This window comes from Pelodiscus sinensis, chromosome 32 (assembly GCF_049634645.1).
Source record: "Pelodiscus sinensis isolate JC-2024 chromosome 32, ASM4963464v1, whole genome shotgun sequence".
Classification (NCBI taxonomy): domain Eukaryota; kingdom Metazoa; phylum Chordata; order Testudines; family Trionychidae; genus Pelodiscus; species Pelodiscus sinensis.
Genome location: NC_134742.1, coordinates 1110001 through 1127807, shown reverse-complemented (window position 1 = coordinate 1127807; position 17807 = coordinate 1110001). Strand labels below are relative to the sequence as shown.

The window sequence follows — 17807 nt, the reverse complement described above, 5'->3', positions numbered from 1 at the left end:
TGTGGAGCGGCTGCTGTATGTGTGTGTGTGTGCTGTGTGGGGTGGGTGCGTTTCTGCAAGTTCTGTGTGTGTGCTGTGTGGGGTGGGTGCGTGTCTGCAAGTTCTCTGTGTGTGTCTGTGTGAGGTGGGTGTGTCTCTGTGTGTGGAGCGGCTGCTGTATGTGTGTGTGTGTGCTGTGTGGGGTGGGTGCATGTCTGCAAGTTCTCTGTGTGTGTGTGTCTGTGTGAGGTGGGTGTGTCTGTGTGTGTGGAGCGGCTGCTGTATGTGTGTGTGTGTGCTGTGTGGGGTGGGTGCGTGTCTGCAAGTTCTCTGTGTGTGTGTGTCTGTGTGAGGTGGGTGTGTCTGTGTGTGTGGAGCGGCTGCTGTATGTGTGTGTGTGTGCTGTGTGGGGTGGGTGCGTTTCTGCAAGTTCTGTGTGTGTGCTGTGTGGGGTGGGTGCGTGTCTGCAAGTTCTCTGTGTGTGTCTGTGTGAGGTGGGTGTGTCTCTGTGTGTGGAGCGGCTGCTGTATGTGTGTGTGTGTGCTGTGTGGGGTGGGTGCATGTCTGCAAGTTCTCTGTGTGTGTGTGTCTGTGTGAGGTGGGTGTGTCTGTGTGTGGAGCAGCTGCTGTATGTGTGTGTGTGTGCTGTGTGGGGGGTGAGTGCGTGTCTGCATGTTCTGTGTGTGTGTGTGTGTGTGTGTGTGTGAGGTGGGTGTGTCTGTGCATGTTCTCTCTGTGTGTGTCTGTGGGGGGGCAGCTGCTGTGTGTGGGGGGGCAGCTGCTGTATGTGTGTGTGTGGGGTGAGTGCGTGTCTGCATGTTCTGTGTGTGTGTGTGTGTGTGTGTGTGTGTGTGTGTGTGAGGTGGGTGTGTCTGTGCATGTTCTCTCTGTGTGTGTCTGTGGGGGGGGCAGCTGCTGTGTGTGGGGGGGCAGCTGCTGTATGTGTGTGTGTGGGGTGAGTGCGTGTCTGCATGTTGTGTGTGTGTGTGTGTGTGGTGGGTGTGTCTGTGCATGTTCTCTCTGTGTGTGTCTGTGGGGGGGCAGCTGCTGTATGTGTGTGTGTGGGGTGAGTGCGTGTCTGCATGTTCTGTGTGTGTGTGTGTGTGTGTGTGTGTGTGTGTGTGTGTGTGTGTGTGAGGTGGGTGTGTCTGTGCATGTTCTCTCTGTGTGTGTCTGTGGGGGGGGCAGCTGCTGTGTGTGGGGGGGGGTTGTGCATGTTCTGGGGCAGCCTTGTCCCTTGGGCGCGGCGCGTTTCGATGAACTTCAGGGCACAGAGACCCCCCCGACTGTAATTTCACCCTGTAGTCAGCTGAAAAGTCGCGGCCCCCCCCCCCCAGAGTTTCTCTCCCTCGCGTACCCACCTGCGTTCGGCGCCCGCGTGCCAGCGACCTCCGTGGAGAAAACCAACACGCAGAATTCGTGGACCCCTTGGCCGCCGAGTCCTTCCGCGGGGGGCTTTCGAGTCACCCAATCGGGCGCACGATCCTTGGCCCGTGTTAAGAGGAGCAGGAATTAACTAGGGTCCCGACTCGTCCCCGGCCACAGAGCGTTCCCGACTGTCCTTGCTGAGTCTCTCCCCCCCGTGCCGGCCAGGACCCTGTTTCTCAACCAGGGCTACGAGGACCCTTGGGGGACTCGCGAGAAGCCCAGGGGGTACGTCCGCACCACTGAAATCTGGCAAAAACTGAATTTTTGTGGTAAGTTTGACGGCGCTTTATTATTTTTGTTCTTTTTACACCCAAAAAGTCCATCGCCAGCCCGGCGACGATGAAGCTGTTTAAACAAAGGTGCGGCAATAATAGAAAAACCAGCCGTGTGACTGAAAACTGCAGGTATTGGGGGTGCCACTCGCAAGCTTGGCGAGCTCTTTAGGAGAGCGAGAGCCCCCCGGGGAGGACTTCCCGCGCTCAGGGACACAGTCTGAGCCGCGCGGCCCCCCCGCCGACCCGGAAGAAAGGGAAGAGTCGCTCCCCCCCGAAAGAGACCGGGGAGAAAACATGGAACGGTTTTGCCTGGTCGGCATCGAAAAATTCCACCAGCCCCGCCTCGTAGTCCAGAGAAACCCGGATCCTCTGCGGGTTCCGACTTAGTTCCAGGGGTGTCTTGGGGTTAGTGAGAGCCCAGAGCTTCCCCCACGACTGTCGCTCGATGGCCCAGACGCCGGCGTCGGGCTTCATGCTCACCTCGTCTTGCCCCATGCTCACGGGCTCTCTGGCCACCCCCACGGCCCAGCCCCCCCTCCTCCCCACGTCCACCCCCCAGTAGTGTCGCCCCTGCGCGAAACCCTCCTGGCCCAGCACGCAGGGCGAGTAAACGAATCTTTTCGGGTGGGTGGGCAGCTTCTGGTCGGTGTCTGCCACGCGCACGCTCTTCCGATCCGCCGACAAGATCAAGCAGGGGTTTGCGGTGTCGGGATCCAGGGTCACAGCCGCTGCGGGGGGCAGAGGAAAGCAGAGCATTAGGGGCAGGGCTCAGAGGGGGACATTCAGTCCCGAGGCCCCCCAGTGTGGAGGGAGAACCCTAGCTCCAGAGAGGGGATTACACTCAGCGCGGGAACATTAGGAGTATGGGGCTCCAAGGCCCGAATCTCTCCGTGGCTCCACCCGGCTCTGCCTCTTCTTGGACCTCTGTCTCTCTCCTGGGGCCGGACAGCCAGAGAAGTTTGTCATGGAGCCCAGCCGCTGTGGGACCCTGGTAGGACCCTCCACCTGGACCCTCCCCCCTCTCTGAGCCTCCCCCGGCCTTTTTTGTTACCCAGTTGGTCGACAACATGGGAAATGAAATTTAAAGGTGAATCAATGCAAAATCATGCACATTGGGGAAAAAAAAATCCCAACTCGATGTACAATATGATGGGGACTAATTTGGCGACAACGACTCCAGAGAGATCTGGGAGTCATCGTGGAGAGGTCTCTGAAAACACCCACTCCGTGCACAGCGGCCGTCAAAAAAGCAAACAGGACTTTAGGAATCATTAAAAACGGGATAGAGAATAAGGTGGAGAAGATCTTATTGCCTCTAGATAAAACCACGGGACACCCACATCTGGAGTCCTGCGTACAGCTGTGGTCCCCTCGTCTCAAGAAAGCTCTCTTGGCATTGGAAAAGGTTCAGAAAAGGGCACCAAAAATGCCGAGGGGTTTGGAACGGGGCCCATGTGAAGCGAGATTAAAAAGACGGAGACTTTTTAGCTTGGAAAAGAGGAGACTCAAGGGAAGTTAGGCTAGAAGTCTATAAAATCGTGCCTGGTGTGGAGAAAGTGAACAAGACAACGTTATTTACTTATTCCCACAGTATTAGAATGAGGGGTCACCTAATGAAATTAACGGGGAGCAGGTCTAAAACAAACCAAAGGAAGGTTTTCTCCACTCAGCACACCATCAACCTGTGGAACTCCTCGCCAGAGGATGTGAAGACCAGGACTTTAACAGGGTTGAAAAAAAGAGCTAGATCGATTCTTATTCTCTATCGACCTTTGGTCTGACCCAGTCTGTCCACTCTGATGTTCCGGGAACTGTTCTACACCTAGCTAGAGGGCCTCTGAGCCAACCTACCAGATAGGCCGTCTGCCCTGACTCCTGGCTTGCACGGGGACTTAGGAAGGAGAGAGTCACCTAGGTGCCTAAAGGGATCCAGCAGAGCCCAACCCCAGAGGCAGAAGTTTTGGGGGCCTGTCACTGCAGAAGCCAGCACAGAGCGAGTTCAGACCCTCCATTTTTGTGTGCAGCAGCAGTGGAAGAAAGCAAACAGGACATTAGGAACCACAAGCAGAGATGGGGTGTGGGGTTTGGGAAAATGGGAACATTTATTACCTGCATCTGCAAGGCAGTCTTTCCATCCTGTAATTAACAACGGTAAGAAATGAAAACCCCCCAGCGTGAACACTGCGTTCAACAGAGGCATCGCTTTTATACGGAATGAAATGGGGGAGAGCAGAAAGGTTGTACGTGGAAATCGTCATACGTAAATCTGGCCAAAAATGGGTGTGAACTTTTCCTGCATCATCATCTAATTGAAAGGGTACATTTTGGAGGAAAAATGATGATTCCCATGAGGGTAAAATTTTAAAAAATATATATATATTTTTTTCTCCTCTAGGGAAATGTCCACATTTAAAAAAAAAATGTAAATCAACTTTTAGAAACAAGACTGTTAAAAATATCATTTGGCACTGAAACGTTTCACTAACAAATTTGAAACAAGATTTTCTGCTGAAGTCCCAATTTGAATGACAAGTTTCATTTTTTGTAACAAAAATGTGGATGTTTCCCATTTCAAAATTTTTCTATAACTATATAGCACTTCGTGGTTCTATTTTTTTATGTTTTTTATTTTCAGGTTTCGTTTGGAAATTAATCTTCATGAGGCAAAATGTCCAAGCCTCTCTCGTTAAAAGTGCTACGAAAAGTACCATGAAATAAAGTTAGAAACGTGCAGTTGTTTTTCAAAGGCTACACATTGGAAATTTCTGCAAACTCGCTGTTAAATAACGAATATTGATTTCAGTATTATCAAACTTGACACTAAAGAGATCTCCCAAGTATTTTTAAAACAAACAACAAAAAGATCCCAAAGAACCCCCTTGATCAAAGGTCTAATGTTTCGGGCACTGTTTGTCCGTGGCAAATCCTGACTTTATAGATCCAATTCCAAATCTCATGAGAAAGACCCCAGTGAGGTGTGATTCTTTTCAAAGATTTGGAAAAACAGGAAATAAAGTTACGACCATTAATATTTTGCTACTGTGATTTATTCATCTGTTGTCTCTTGGGTTCCCAGAAACGTCACTTTCCAGCTTCAGCGGCTCGTGCCCATACAAGAAAGTACAGCCTTAGGCGTATGTAATATTTTGCCATGTGCTTAAGTCCCTTTGCTTTCAGAGGAGCTTAAAGTGAAAGGCTGCCCTAAACCAGGAGAGACTTAAATTCTTACATACACGCTTTCCTGAACAAGGGCCCTAGATTTTCCCTTTATTTTATACGCTAAATCTCATGTGTTTTTATTATAGCAGATTGTCAGGTCCAAAGTTTTGTTATCACTGTAGCAATGCACGACCAGCAAGGGTCCCTCTAATTTTTTCCATCCATGTGCAGAATAAGTTTTGTTCTGTGCACTGAGGCATGTGAAAATGTGCACCACCAATAGGAACCCGGGCTGTGGGCACTCTGCCCATCAGCTGGGAGGTGTTTGAATCTTTCCTGGGCAGCTGCTCAAGCGCTCAGCTTACAGGGAACACTAACTCAGGGAACATTAACACCCAAAGGGTCCTTTCTAGGCATCCTCCCTGGGTTTAGTCATCTCTTGCTTTTTCCCAAGTTTCTTCAGAGGACACAGCTACATGCAAAAGCTTGTGAAAGAAGAGGGAATAATACTTACTGTGTTCTGCGGCCTTCCTCTCTACAAATAAGCAGAAATAAATACGCATTATTATGATGATGATGATGAATATTATTACATTTATTTTCCCCGATGATACCCGCGGTTGCACCTCCCGGGACTGCTCTGGGGCCCAGACAAGGCTACGTTACACAAACACAGAGGCTACGTCTACATGACGAGTTTTCTCGGCAAAAATATGCGCTAATGAGAGACTCATTTGCATAAGTCGCAATCTCATTTGCATATTTTCTGCCGATCCGTTTTTGCTCTGGGGGTTTTTGTGCAAAAACAAGCCATGTGGATGTTTTCTTTTTGCTCAAACCCCCCTTTTCCTGCAAGATGGGTAGACTTCTTTTGGGGAAAAAGGGGGTTTTGTGCAAAAAGGGATCGGCAGAAAATATGCAAAAGAGGTCACGACTCATGCAAATGAATCCATTATTAGCATATTTTTTGCAGAGAAAACTTGCAGTGTAGAGGTAGCCAGAGGTACATCCATTCGCAGATGACTTGTGACCATTTGGGCCTTACCCCCGTTCAGTTTTTCCACTTTATATAACCATCACCAGGCGGAGTTGAACCTGGAAGGTCAGGAACTCAGTATTGGACATTCTACAGCTTGAGCTATAAGGCCAGCTGGATCCCAGCTCAGGCTGTAGAGCATCCTTGCTCTTAGCTCCGGCTGTGAGTGGTCTAAGCGCCGTGTGTAGGCTACATGTACACAGCTGTATTTCGGTTCCGTGCACTCGATCTCAACGGGCCAACTCCAGGCCCTGAATTGTGTCGTCTTTTGTGCCTAAGAAATGGCAAAAGAACAAACAAACGGAGCCAGGAAGCACAGTCCCATACGCAGGGTGCTGTACGTTTGGAACATCTTGTTCATAGTAGCGCAGAGCTGGAAGAGACCTCAGAAGGTATCAAGTCCAGCCCCCTGCTCTAGGCAAGACCAATCCCAACTCACTTCCCATTCTGCCCAGCCGTAGGGCGATCCTGTTTTGTGCTGCTGTCGCTGTTTCGGGAGTTTGAGAGAAGGGAACAAAAACCGCCTTGCATTAATCTGAAAATAAAGCAATAACCTTAACTACAGAGCCATCGAAAGGCGCACACGTCTGTTACTGATTTATTACGGCAACAGTCTCTTGAGAGTTTCTCCTCTTATCTACGGCATTACCTTTCGTTGTAAAGAAATAAATTAGGAAGCCAATAACACCAAGCTGAACCACTAGGAGGGTGCACAGAACGGCGATCCAAGGAGACTCCTTCGGGAAAAAGGATTCTGGGAAAAAATGGAATTGGTGTCACTTCGGAAGCAAGGACACAGGTCGGAGAGCATAGAAACATCCGCCGCAGACTCTGGGAGAGACGAGGACTCAGACAGCCCTGTTTACACGGTAAACGTGACCAGAAATGGACTCGGGTCTGGCTGGATTCACTGCCGAGATATTGTTCATAACTGTGACATAACTAATCATAGTTGAAGCGGACAATTTTTGACAAACAACCCATAAGCTAATACTGCCCACCCAGAAAACTTTGCTCCAGTGAAGAATGCAGACACACCTCAATGGTTAGAGTCTATAATGCCACCTGTAGCCAAAAACCATTAGAGTTAAATGGTGATCCCCATTACAAAGATAGCTTCCCCAATTATCACCTCTAATATCATTAGCTCACAGACATTTACCTCCCCCCCTCATCTCCGCTCTGTTCTGAAATGCGATTTGTCCTTTTCATATGTGTTCATTTTTTTAATTGTATCCTTTGGTATCTATGGTCATGACAATTTTCTTCCACTATTTGACCTGAGGAAGTGGGTCTGGCCCATGAAAGCTCATCACCGAATAAACCATCTTGTTAGTCTTTAAAGTGCTACATAGTCCTGTTTTTGTTTCATTAGAGTGAAAACGCTTTAGCTATCTTACCTGCAAATTTACAGATTTACCAAAAATGTGGGTTTCTTGTAATTTAATTTTAATTCTGAATTTCTTTACTTCTAACTTTTCTTTTCCAAACTTTAGAGTTCCTCTCAGGTAATAGACACTCAAACTAGTACTACTACTAATGTAACAACAGTGGAACATATGCCGTGAAAATGTGTGAGGAAAAAACCCATACTATTTGGCTGTGTCTACACTAGGCCACTTATTCAGGAAAGGCAGCCGCTTTTCTGGAATAACTTGCCAGCTGTCTACTCTGGCCGCTTGCTTTTCCGGAAAAGCACTGACGATCTACTGTAAAATTGTCAGTGTTTTTCCGGAAAAAACTATGCTGCTCCCGTTCGGGCAAAAGTCCTTTTCCGGAAAAAACTGTTCCGGAAAAGGGCCAGTGTAGACAGCACAGTAGTCTTTTCTGCGAAAAAGCCCCGATCGTGAAAATGACGATCGGGGCTTTTTTGTGGAAAAGCGCATCTACATTGGCCACGGATGCTTTTCCGGAAAAAGTGCTTTTCCGGAAAAGCATCCTGCCAATATAGACACGCTTTTTCCGGAAATACTTATAACGGAAAACTGTATCGTTTTAAGCATTTCTGGAAAAGGGTGCCAGTGCAGATGTAGCCTTGGTGTTCAAGAGAAATCCTTAATTACATTTGAAACACAACTGCTTACGGAGACAAGACCGTGTTCTGAAAAGGTAGGGCTGGAGAAGCGTGCGTTGAGTATGAGCCTGCATCTCCCCCTGCAAAGTCACCCTTGCTTCGTGTTAGCGTCACCAATTAAGTTGTGCTTCGAGTCTGGTTTGCAAACTACGTCGTGCAAAGGTCGTTTAGTACCGATGCAATCCCGTGTCCGGAATTCACTTGCAGGAGAACGGTGAGACAACCCCCAGATTCAACCCAGCTGCACAGGCACACACGGGCCCTTGCAGTGCAAGAACGGGGCCTTTGGCATGGGACTCCGGGTTTGAAGCCGCAAGCTGAGCCTCAAATTGCGATCGACAGCCCTCGGCTCCTCGCTCGTTCTGCCTCACCCCACTGACTCGATGCTCACATGCGTCCCAAATGAGCAGTATTTTTTCTGACCAGTTACACTGGTTTTATTCAGCCGTCGGTAGCGTAAATAAAACCAGCTGCGCTGGGCATCTACCCAGACGCTGCCCTCGAGAGCTCTCCTTCCGGGGGTCCCTAGATTCTGCTGTTAAGTCAATGGCACAAAAACCAGTCCGGGAAGAAATTCAACACAATAAGAGCGGTCAGACGGGGTCAGACCAAAGGCCCATCCAACCCAGTGTCCTGTCGGCCAACAGTGGCCAACGCCAGGTGCCCCAGAGGGAGGGAACAGAAAAGGAAACCATCCAGTGACCCCTCCCGTCACCTGTTCCCAGCCTCTGACAAACAGAGGATAGGGACACTATCCTGGCTTGTAGCCATTGATGGACCTAACCGCCATGAATCTATCTAGCTCTTTTTTGAACTCTGTTAAAGCCCTGGTCTTCCCAACATCCCCCAGCAAGGAGTTCCACAGGTTGCGCCGGGCAAAGAAAAACTTTGCTGTAAGCCTGCTACCTATTCATTTCATTTGGTGACCTCCCCTAGTTCCTGTGGGATGGGAACAAGTCAATCCCTTTTCCTTACTCACTTTCTCCACACCGGTCACGATTTTACAGACTTTTTCGATTTTATAGATTTTAAGAGCTTACGTGTTGATGGACCTAACGTCCGCAAATCTATCTAGCTCTTTTTTGAGCCCTGTTAAAGTCCTGGCTTTCACAACCTCCTCTGGCGACGTTCCCAGTGTGGTAGAAACTCTGTGAAGAGCAGTCAAACGGGTTCTAGAAGCAGACCAGTGAGACGCTGCCTGTTCAGTTGACATGGAAAAGTCAAAGCTGGCTTTGGACCGGGTAACGGGATATTTTTGTGGCTGCATCATCTCGCAAGAGGCTGATCACACGAGAGGCTGTTTGCACACGGAGGTACCAGCCAACCCCTGTGGATCGGTGTACGTCTGAGTGCTTCGTGGCTGCTTCTCCGGTTGCTTTCGCTGGCGGACAGACACGTTAGCGCGGTTCGCCAGCTGCGGGCTTGGAAAGTAACTGACCTGCGATGTAAACCGCCGAGCCCTTGTCCTGTCCGAGCCGACTGTTCCCAACGGAGCAGGAGACGTTCTGGTTGGCGAGCGGGGTGACGAGTATGGACGTCTCCGCTCCAAACAGGCCACCATCGCGCTGGAACTTGGTCTCAGACAGCGGCGGCACCTGCTGCCCCGCGACATCCCGCCAGGAAACCTGAGGCTCGGGGTACCAGCCCGCCGACCGGCACACCACGCGGATCCCGCCATCCTGGTAGCCCTCCACGGAGAGGAGGGGGGTGGAGCCCAGAGCTGGAGGGGAGAGGGAGAAAGCGGTTCAGGTGTGCCGTGGGCGTGCCGGCGCCAGGAAATCAGAGTGCCATGGCCAGGGAGGTGGTTGTGTTTATTGATGAGTCATGCGAGTAGCCTAGAGCAGTGGTACACAACCTTTTTCGATCTGTGACCCCTGTGCTGTGGGGCTGCCAACGGCCAGGCCCCGCTCCCGTTCAGCTGTGCCCCACTGGTCTATAGCATTCACCAATAAGCTTTTGCTTCTCGGTCAATTGACTGCACTGTTCCAGCCCTACTCATCATGAGGGCAGAAAGTTAATCCAAGCTAGACCATTTGAGTTACATGAGCAGTGCGGCTCAAGTCAACTCGGCTTAGACCTACTCACTGCAGGGTCTGTGGACATGGGGAAGGCAGTGGATGTGATAGACCTCGACTTTAGCAAGGCTTTTGATACGGTCTCCCACAATATTCTGGCCAGCAAGTTAAGGGAATGTGGATTGGATACATGAACGGTAAGATGGATAGAAAGCTGGCTAGACTGTCATGCCCAATGGGTAGTGATCAACGGCTTGATGTCAGGATGGTGGTCGGTTTCTAGCAGAGTGCCCCAAGGTTCGGTTCTGGGACCAGTTTTGTTCAATATCTTTATGAATGACCTGGAGGAGGGGATGGATTGCACCCTCAGCAAGTTTGCGGGTGACACTAAGCTGGGGGGAGAGGTAGCTACGCTGGAGGGCAGGGAGAGGTAGATACACACTGGAGAGGGTCCAGCGGAGGGCAATCAAAATGATTCGCAACAGACACAATTTTCTACCCACTAGGCCCCAGCTGCCTCAGTTCGCCTCCTGAGGGGGCTGGAGCACATGACCTACGAGGAGAGGCTGAGGGAGTTGGGTCTGTTTAGTCTGCAGAAGAGAAGAGTGAGGGGGGATTTGAGAGCAGCCTGCAACTCCCTGAAGGGGGGTTCCAAAGAGGATGGGGAGAGGCTGTTCTCAGTGGTGACAGATGGCAGAACAAGGAGCAATGGGCTCAAGTTGAAGTGGGAGAGGCCTTGATTGGATATTAGAAAAAGCTATTTCACCGGGGGGGGGGGGGGGAGCACTGGGCTGGGTTCCCTAGGGAGGGGGTGGAATCTAAATCCCTAGAGGTGTTTCAGTCCCGGCTTGACAAAGCCCTGGCTGGGCTGATTTTTAGCTGGGATTGTCCTGCCTAGGGCAGGGGGCTGGACTCAGTGACTCCTGAGGACTCTTCCAGCCCTGGGATTCTACTGTATAACTGTTTATTGTGCTCTAACAAAATCACTTTGCCAATCACTGTTTCCACCCGGGTTTGTCATTAACCTCTCTTACGCACACTCCTTGCATGACTGTTTGGTACCCCCTTGTACTGAAAGGGAATTACAGCCCAAATTTACAACACCCCCCCACCCATCCCCAAAACTCCAGCGCCTGGGCCTGGGAGGGCAGAGGGAGGGAACGCAAGAGCCAGTGCTAACGGAAAGGGAAACAGAGGCACAAGCTACTCACCTGCCACCCTCAGTTCCAACGGAGCCTCTGAGTAAAAGGAGACCGACTGAAAATAGCAGGTGTATCGCCCCTCGTCGGAGGGCTGGACGTTCCGTAGCCTCAAGGCGACACGTCCATCGTGGAGACCCCCACGCAGGAGATCCGTCCTCCCCACGTACTCCGGCATCTGAGCATCCGTCTCCTCCTTCCCATTGTGGTACACGTGCACCAGGGACGAGAAATCGGTCCGGAACCATCTCACTTCCATGTTCTCCGCGCTCATCGGCGGGGTCAGGTGACAGACTAACTCCACGTCCCCCCCCACCACGGCCGTAACAGGCTGGTCAGGTCCGACAACTGTGAACTGGGCTGGGGACACACCACGACAACAGGAAAATCAACTTCAAACGAAACTGAGAACAGGACCTTAAAGGTAACTGTTAAAAAAGTGCCAGCTTGGCAGTTCTATGACTTTTCAGGGCCTGTTGCTAACTCATGATCATTTTCAACCCGCTTCGCACACACCAAATGGAAAGTGAGTCAACAAGATAGGAGTCAGCAGTGCGACGCTGTCGCAAACCAAGCAAACAGGATTCTGGGAGGCTTTCACAGGTGTGTGGTGAGCAAGTCACGAGAAGTCATTCTTCCGCTCTGCTCTGCGCTGGTCAGGCCTCAGGTGGAGTCTTGTGTCCAGTTCTGGGCACCGCATTTCAAGAAGGATGTGGAGAAATTGGAGAGGGTCCAGAGAAGAGCAACAAGAATGATGCAAGGTCTAGAGAACAGGAGCTAGGAGGGGAGGCTGAAAGAATTGGGTTTGTTTAGTTTGGAAAAGAGAAGACTGAGGGGGGACATGAGAGCCGTTTTCAGGTATCTAAAAGGGTGTCACGAGGAGGAGGGAGAAAACTTGTTCATCTTGGCCTCTGAGGACAGGACAAGGAGCAATGGGCTTAAACTGCAGCAAGGGAGGTCGAGGTTGGACATTAGGAAAAAGTTCCTGCCTGTCCGGGGTGGTGACACACTGGAATAAATTGTCTAAGGGGGTTGCAGAGTCTCCATCCCTGTGGATATTGCAGAGCAGGTTGGACACACACCTGTCAGGGATGGTCTAGACGGTTCTGCGTCCTGCCGTGAGGGCTGGGGACTAGACTTGATGCCTCTCGAGATCCCTGCCAGTTCTAGTGCTCTATGATTCCTTGATTTTTTTTAATTCATGGAGCCTGTTGTAATACTGGGCAAACATCTGGGCGAGCAGCTGTGCCCCCAGGAAGACCGGTGTGGACTCCTGCTGGAGAGCCACTGTCCTCGGGATCCCTCAGGAGACAGCTGGGGATTTCGGTGAACAGCAGAAATCAATAGAGGGAAATGGGATGGGAGCAGGCACGTGGATTATTCTAGGCCAGGGGTGGCCAAGCCATTAAATGAAAATGGCGGAGGAAAAAATGCAAAGAACATAAGAATGGCCGTACTGGGTCAGACCAAAGGTCCATACAGCCCAGTATCCTGTCTGCCAGCAGTGGCCAGCACCAGGTGCCCCAGAGAGGGTGGACCGAAGACAATGATCAAGCGATTTGTCTCCTGCCATCCCTCTCCAGCCTCTGACAAACAGAGGCCAAGGACACCATTTTATCCCCTGGCTAATAGCCTTTTATGGACCTAACCTCCAGGAAATTATCCAGCTTCTCTTTAAACTCTGTTCTAGTCCTAGCCTTCACAGCCTCCTCTGGCAAGGAGTTCCACAGGTTGACTACACGCTGTGTGAAGAAGAATTTTCTTTTCTTCGTTTTAAACCTGCTACCCATTAACTTCATTTGGTGTCCTCTAGTTCTTCTATTATGGGAACTAATAAATAACTTTTCTTTATTCACCCTCTCCACACCACTCATGATTTTACAGACCTCTATCATATCCCCCCTCAGTCTCCTCTTTTCCAAACTGAAAAGTCCCAGTCGCTTTAACCTCTCTTCATATGGGACTCGTTCCAAACCCCTCATCATTTTAATTGCTCTTTTCTGAACCCTTTCCAAGGCCAAAATATCTTTTTGGAGGTGAGGAGACCATATCTGTACACAGTATTCAAGATGTGGGCGTACCATAGTTTTATACAGGGGCAGTAAGATATTCTGGGTCTTATTTTCTATCCCTTTCCTAATAATTCCTAGCATCCTATTTGCCTTTTTGACCGCCGCTGCACTCTGTGTGGAAGTTTTCAGAGAATTATCCATGATTAAAAAACAATTCTGGTGCCGTTCTTTGGAGTTAACAGTTTTTGTTGAGGAGAAAAAAAAAAAAAAAAAGACGTTGCCCCTTTAAAAGAAAAGAAGGCCATTTTGAATTGCCACGCCAGACGTCTCCCCTGCCCAGGGAACGCAGGGAAGGTTCGCGAGCTGCACTTTAAGGGCGGGGGAAGAGCCACATGTCGCTCAAGAACCACAGGTTGGCCACCCCTGTTCGAGGCTTTGAGCACCAGGTCGAGTTCACTAGGCTGAAGTCATGGTCTGCGGATCCCGGCAGCGTGACTGCGTAACTGTCCCTCTGCGCGCCGTGCGAGCCGAGCTACGGAACGACACCACGAAGACCCCACCGGCGGGAGCGGGGCCGCCTACCTGCCTCCGAGCTGGGAATCAGCAGATGAATGAGGAAAAGGAGGAACCCAGGTAGGGAGACGCCTGCCGCAGAGCCGTGGAAGCGAGGCCATTTCATTGTCCCGGCACCTAGACGCAGACCAAACGAGAGAAAAGCCAGAGGGTGAGCCCAGCTAATTCCACCCGCGCCGTGGGGATCCTGCTGTCCAACTCCGCACTGCTTTGGAGGCGCTTCAGTGTCGGTTTTGGTCTGAACTCTCTTGAGCAGTTTGGCCACCTCGCTGGTTCCCCTTTGCTCTAGATCACTTAGAAATAGCTTGAACAGGATCGGTCCCAGGACAGACCCTCGGGGGACCCCACCCGTTACCTCCCTCCACTCGGAAAACGGTCAGTTTACTCCTACACTTGGTTTCCTGTCTTGTAGCCAGTTATCACTCCAGAAAACGCCCTTCCCTCTTATCTCATGGCAACTTACTTTGCTTAAGAGCCCTTGGTGAGGGACTTTATCAGAGGCTTTCTGGAAATCTAAGTACCCTATATCCACTGGATCCCCCTGGCCACATGTTGGACGACCCCTCGAAAAACTCCTGAAGATGAGTAAGGCTAAATTAGTCCTCTTTACCCCTTTCTCCAGTTCATGTATAAACAGGTTGAAGAGGGTGGGTCCCAGGACAGACCCTCGGGGGACCCCCACGAGTCACCCCTCTCCACTCGGAAAAAATGGATAGCCAGGAAGAACAGAAGAAAGTAGGACACTCGGGAGAGCCTGGGATAGAGGAAGACACAAACGTAAGCACAGAAGATTTGGGGGAGGGACAGGGGAGCCAGATTTGGGGGCATTTTGCTGATTTCGGCGCTAGCCAGGTCTGTTCTAAGTTGGGCATCTTGTTTCACTGGCTAGCTGGGTATCACGCTGGACTGCGGAATTCGGGGGGCCCCTTCCAGGTGGAGCCGCACGATGACGGCTATGCCGGGGTGGGGCTGAGAGTCTGAACTGCCCCCCCACCCCCCTGGTGCAGGGCTGCCCCCTTGGCCCCCTTGGACAAGAATGAATGTCCCCCACCCAGCAAAGCGCCTGCTCCCAGCCCCACATCACTGCCCCCCCACCCCTCCCCTGGCACCCACATCACTGTCCCTCCTGCCCCCACACAGCCCCCACATTACTGCCCCCCCACACACCCAGCCCCCACATCACTGCTCCCCCCCACCCCTCCCCGGCCCCCACATCACTGCCCCTCCCGCACACAGCCCCGCCCCGCCCCTCCCCGCGCTCCCAGCCTCACTCTGCTCCTCGGGCGGCTCCCGCGGAACCTTCCCAGCTCCCGGCCGGGGACTGCGGCTCCCTGCACCGCTCCTCCGCTGGCGGGCACTGCGCATGCGCGAGAGCTCGCCCCCCCCCCCGCTTTGCTTTAGTTTTCGCTGAGTTGTGCGGAGACTGGGGGCTGGAAACAGCTGCAGGAAAATGCGGCAGAGGGGCGGGGCCAGGAGGGTGTGTGTGTGTGTGTGTGTGTGTGACTCAGCGCTGGTGGGGGCGAGGAGATGTTGTTGCTTGTGTGTGTGTGTGTGTGTGTGTGTGTGACTCAGCGCTGGTGGGGGCGAGGAGATGTTGTTGCTTGTGTGTGTGTGTGTGTGTGTGTGTGTGACTCAGCGCTGGTGGGGGCGAGGAGATGTTGTTGCTGTGTGTGTGTGTGTGTGTGTGTGTGTGTGACTCAGCGCTGGTGGGGGGCGAGGAGATGTTGTTGCTGTGTGTGTGTGTGTGTGTGACTCAGCGCTGGTGGGGGGCGAGGAGATGTTGTTGCTGTGTGTGTGTGTGTGTGTGTGTGTGTGTGTGACTCAGCGCTGGTGGGGGGCGAGGAGATGTTGTTGCTTGTGTGTGTGTGTGTGTGTGTGTGTGTGTGTGTGACTCAGCGCTGGTGGGGGGCGAGGAGATGTTGTTGCTTGTGTGTGTGTGTGTGTGTGTGTGACTCAGCGCTGGTGGGGGCGAGGAGATGTTGTTGCTGTGTGTGTGTGTGTGTGTGTGTGTGTGTGTGTGACTCAGCGCTGGTGGGGGGCGAGGAGATGTTGTTGCTGTGTGTGTGTGTGTGTGTGACTCAGCGCTGGTGGGGGGCGAGGAGATGTTGTTGCTGTGTGTGTGTGTGTGTGTGTGTGTGTGTGACTCAGCGCTGGTGGGGGGCGAGGAGATGTTGTTGCTTGTGTGTGTGTGTGTGTGTGTGTGTGTGTGTGTGACTCAGCGCTGGTGGGGGGCGAGGAGATGTTGTTGCTTGTGTGTGTGTGTGTGTGTGTGTGTGACTCAGCGCTGGTGGGGGCGAGGAGATGTTGTTGCTGTGTGTGTGTGTGTGTGTGTGTGTGTGTGACTCAGCGCTGGTGGGGGGCGAGGAGATGTTGTTGCTGTGTGTGTGTGTGTGTGTGTGACTCAGCGCTGGTGGGGGGCGAGGAGATGTTGTTGCTGTGTGTGTGTGTGTGTGTGACTCAGCGCTGGTGGGGGGCGAGGAGATGTTGTTGCTTGTGTGTGTGTGTGTGTGTGTGTGTGTGTGACTCAGCGCTGGTGGGGGGCGAGGAGATGTTGTTGCTGTGTGTGTGTGTGTGTGTGACTCAGCGCTGGTGGGGGGCGAGGAGATGTTGTTGCTGTGTGTGTGTGTGTGTGTGACTCAGCGCTGGTGGGGGGCGAGGAGATGTTGTTGCTGTGTGTGTGTGTGTGTGTGACTCAGCGCTGGTGGGGGGCGAGGAGATGTTGTTGCTTGTGTGTGTGTGTGTGTGTGTGTGTGTGACTCAGCGCTGGTGGGGGGCGAGGAGATGTTGTTGCTGTGTGTGTGTGTGTGTGTGTGTGTGTGACTCAGCGCTGGTGGGGGGCGAGGAGATGTTGTTGCTGTGTGTGTGTGTGTGTGTGACTCAGCGCTGGTGGGGGGCGAGGAGATGTTGTTGCTGTGTGTGTGTGTGTGTGTGTGTGTGTGTGTGACTCAGCGCTGGTGGGGGGCGAGGAGATGTTGTTGCTTGTGTGTGTGTGTGTGTGTGTGTGTGTGTGTGTGTGACTCAGCGCTGGTGGGGGGCGAGGAGATGTTGTTGCTTGTGTGTGTGTGTGTGTGTGTGTGACTCAGCGCTGGTGGGGGGCGAGGAGATGTTGTTGCTGTGTGTGTGTGTGTGTGTGTGTGTGACTCAGCGCTGGTGGGGGGCGAGGAGATGTTGTTGCTGTGTGTGTGTGTGTGTGTGACTCAGCGCTGGTGGGGGGCGAGGAGATGTTGTTGCTGTGTGTGTGTGTGTGTGTGTGTGACTCAGCGCTGGTGGGGGGCGAGGAGATGTTGTTGCTTGTGTGTGTGTGTGTGTGTGTGTGTGTCACTCAGCGCTGGTGGGGGGCGAGGAGATGTTGTTGCTTGTGTGTGTGTGTGTGTGTGTCACTCAGTGCTGGTGGGGGGCGAGGAGATGTTGTTGCTTGTGTGTGTGTGTGTTACTCAGCGCTGGTGGGGGGCGAGGAGATGTTGTTGCTTGTGTGTGTGTGTGTGTGTGTGTCACTCAGTGCTGGTGGGGGGCGAGGAGATGTTGTTGCTTGTGTGTGTGTGTGTTACTCAGCGCTGGTGGGGGGCGAGGAGATGTTGTTGCTTGTGTGTGTGTGTGTCACTCAGCGTTGGTGGGGGGCGAGGAGATGTTGTTGCTGTGTGTGTGTGTGTGTCACTCAGCGTTGGTGGGGGGCGAGGAGATGTTGTTGCTGTGTGTGTGTGTGTGTGTGTGTGTGTCACTCAGCGCTGGTGGGGGGCGAGGAGATGTTGTTGCTTGTGTGTGTGTGTGTCACTCAGCGTTGGTGGGGGGCGAGGAGATGTTGTTGCTGTGTGTGTGTGTGTGTGTCACTCAGCGTTGGTGGGGGGCGAGGAGATGTTGTTGCTGTGTGTGTGTGTGTGTCACTCAGCGCTGGTGGGGGGCGAGGAGATATTGTTGCTGTGTGTGTGTGTGTGTGTGTGTGTGTGTGTGTGTCACTCAGCGTTGGTGGGGGGCGAGGAGATGTTGTTCCTGTGTGTGTGTGTCACTCAGCGCTGGTGGGGGGCGAGGAGATGTTGTTGCTGTGTGTGTGTGTGTGTCA

The 17807-nt window shown here is 52.3% G+C and overlaps 2 protein-coding genes across 3 annotated transcripts in view; one reads left to right on the top strand and one right to left on the bottom strand.

Annotated features, from left to right (window-relative positions):
* The window catches only part of LOC112544049 (butyrophilin subfamily 1 member A1-like), a 165328-nt gene extending 150198 nt beyond the window's left edge, over window positions 1-15130 (bottom strand). The window contains exons 1-8 of one of the 2 annotated variants that reach the window (XM_075913657.1): window positions 15022-15130; window positions 13760-13867; window positions 11178-11525; window positions 9390-9671; window positions 6527-6631; window positions 5356-5376; window positions 3792-3818; window positions 1669-2410 (exon numbers count right to left, since the gene is read on the bottom strand). In XM_075913657.1, the coding sequence (XP_075769772.1) occupies window positions 1887-2410; window positions 3792-3818; window positions 5356-5376; window positions 6527-6631; window positions 9390-9671; window positions 11178-11525; window positions 13760-13867; window positions 15022-15115 (1509 nt within the window). In that variant the 5' untranslated portion in view covers window positions 15116-15130 and the 3' untranslated portion in view covers window positions 1669-1886. Of the gene's footprint in view, window positions 1-1668; window positions 2411-3791; window positions 3819-5355; window positions 5377-6526; window positions 6632-9389; window positions 9672-11177; window positions 11526-13759; window positions 13868-15021 lie in introns of those variants that run through there. The other variant, XM_075913658.1, reaches the window with a different exon arrangement.
* LOC142823165 (uncharacterized) overlaps window positions 1-17807 on the top strand; it is a 108553-nt gene that overhangs the window by 29233 nt on the left and 61513 nt on the right. The gene's annotated exons all lie outside the window — the stretch shown is intronic.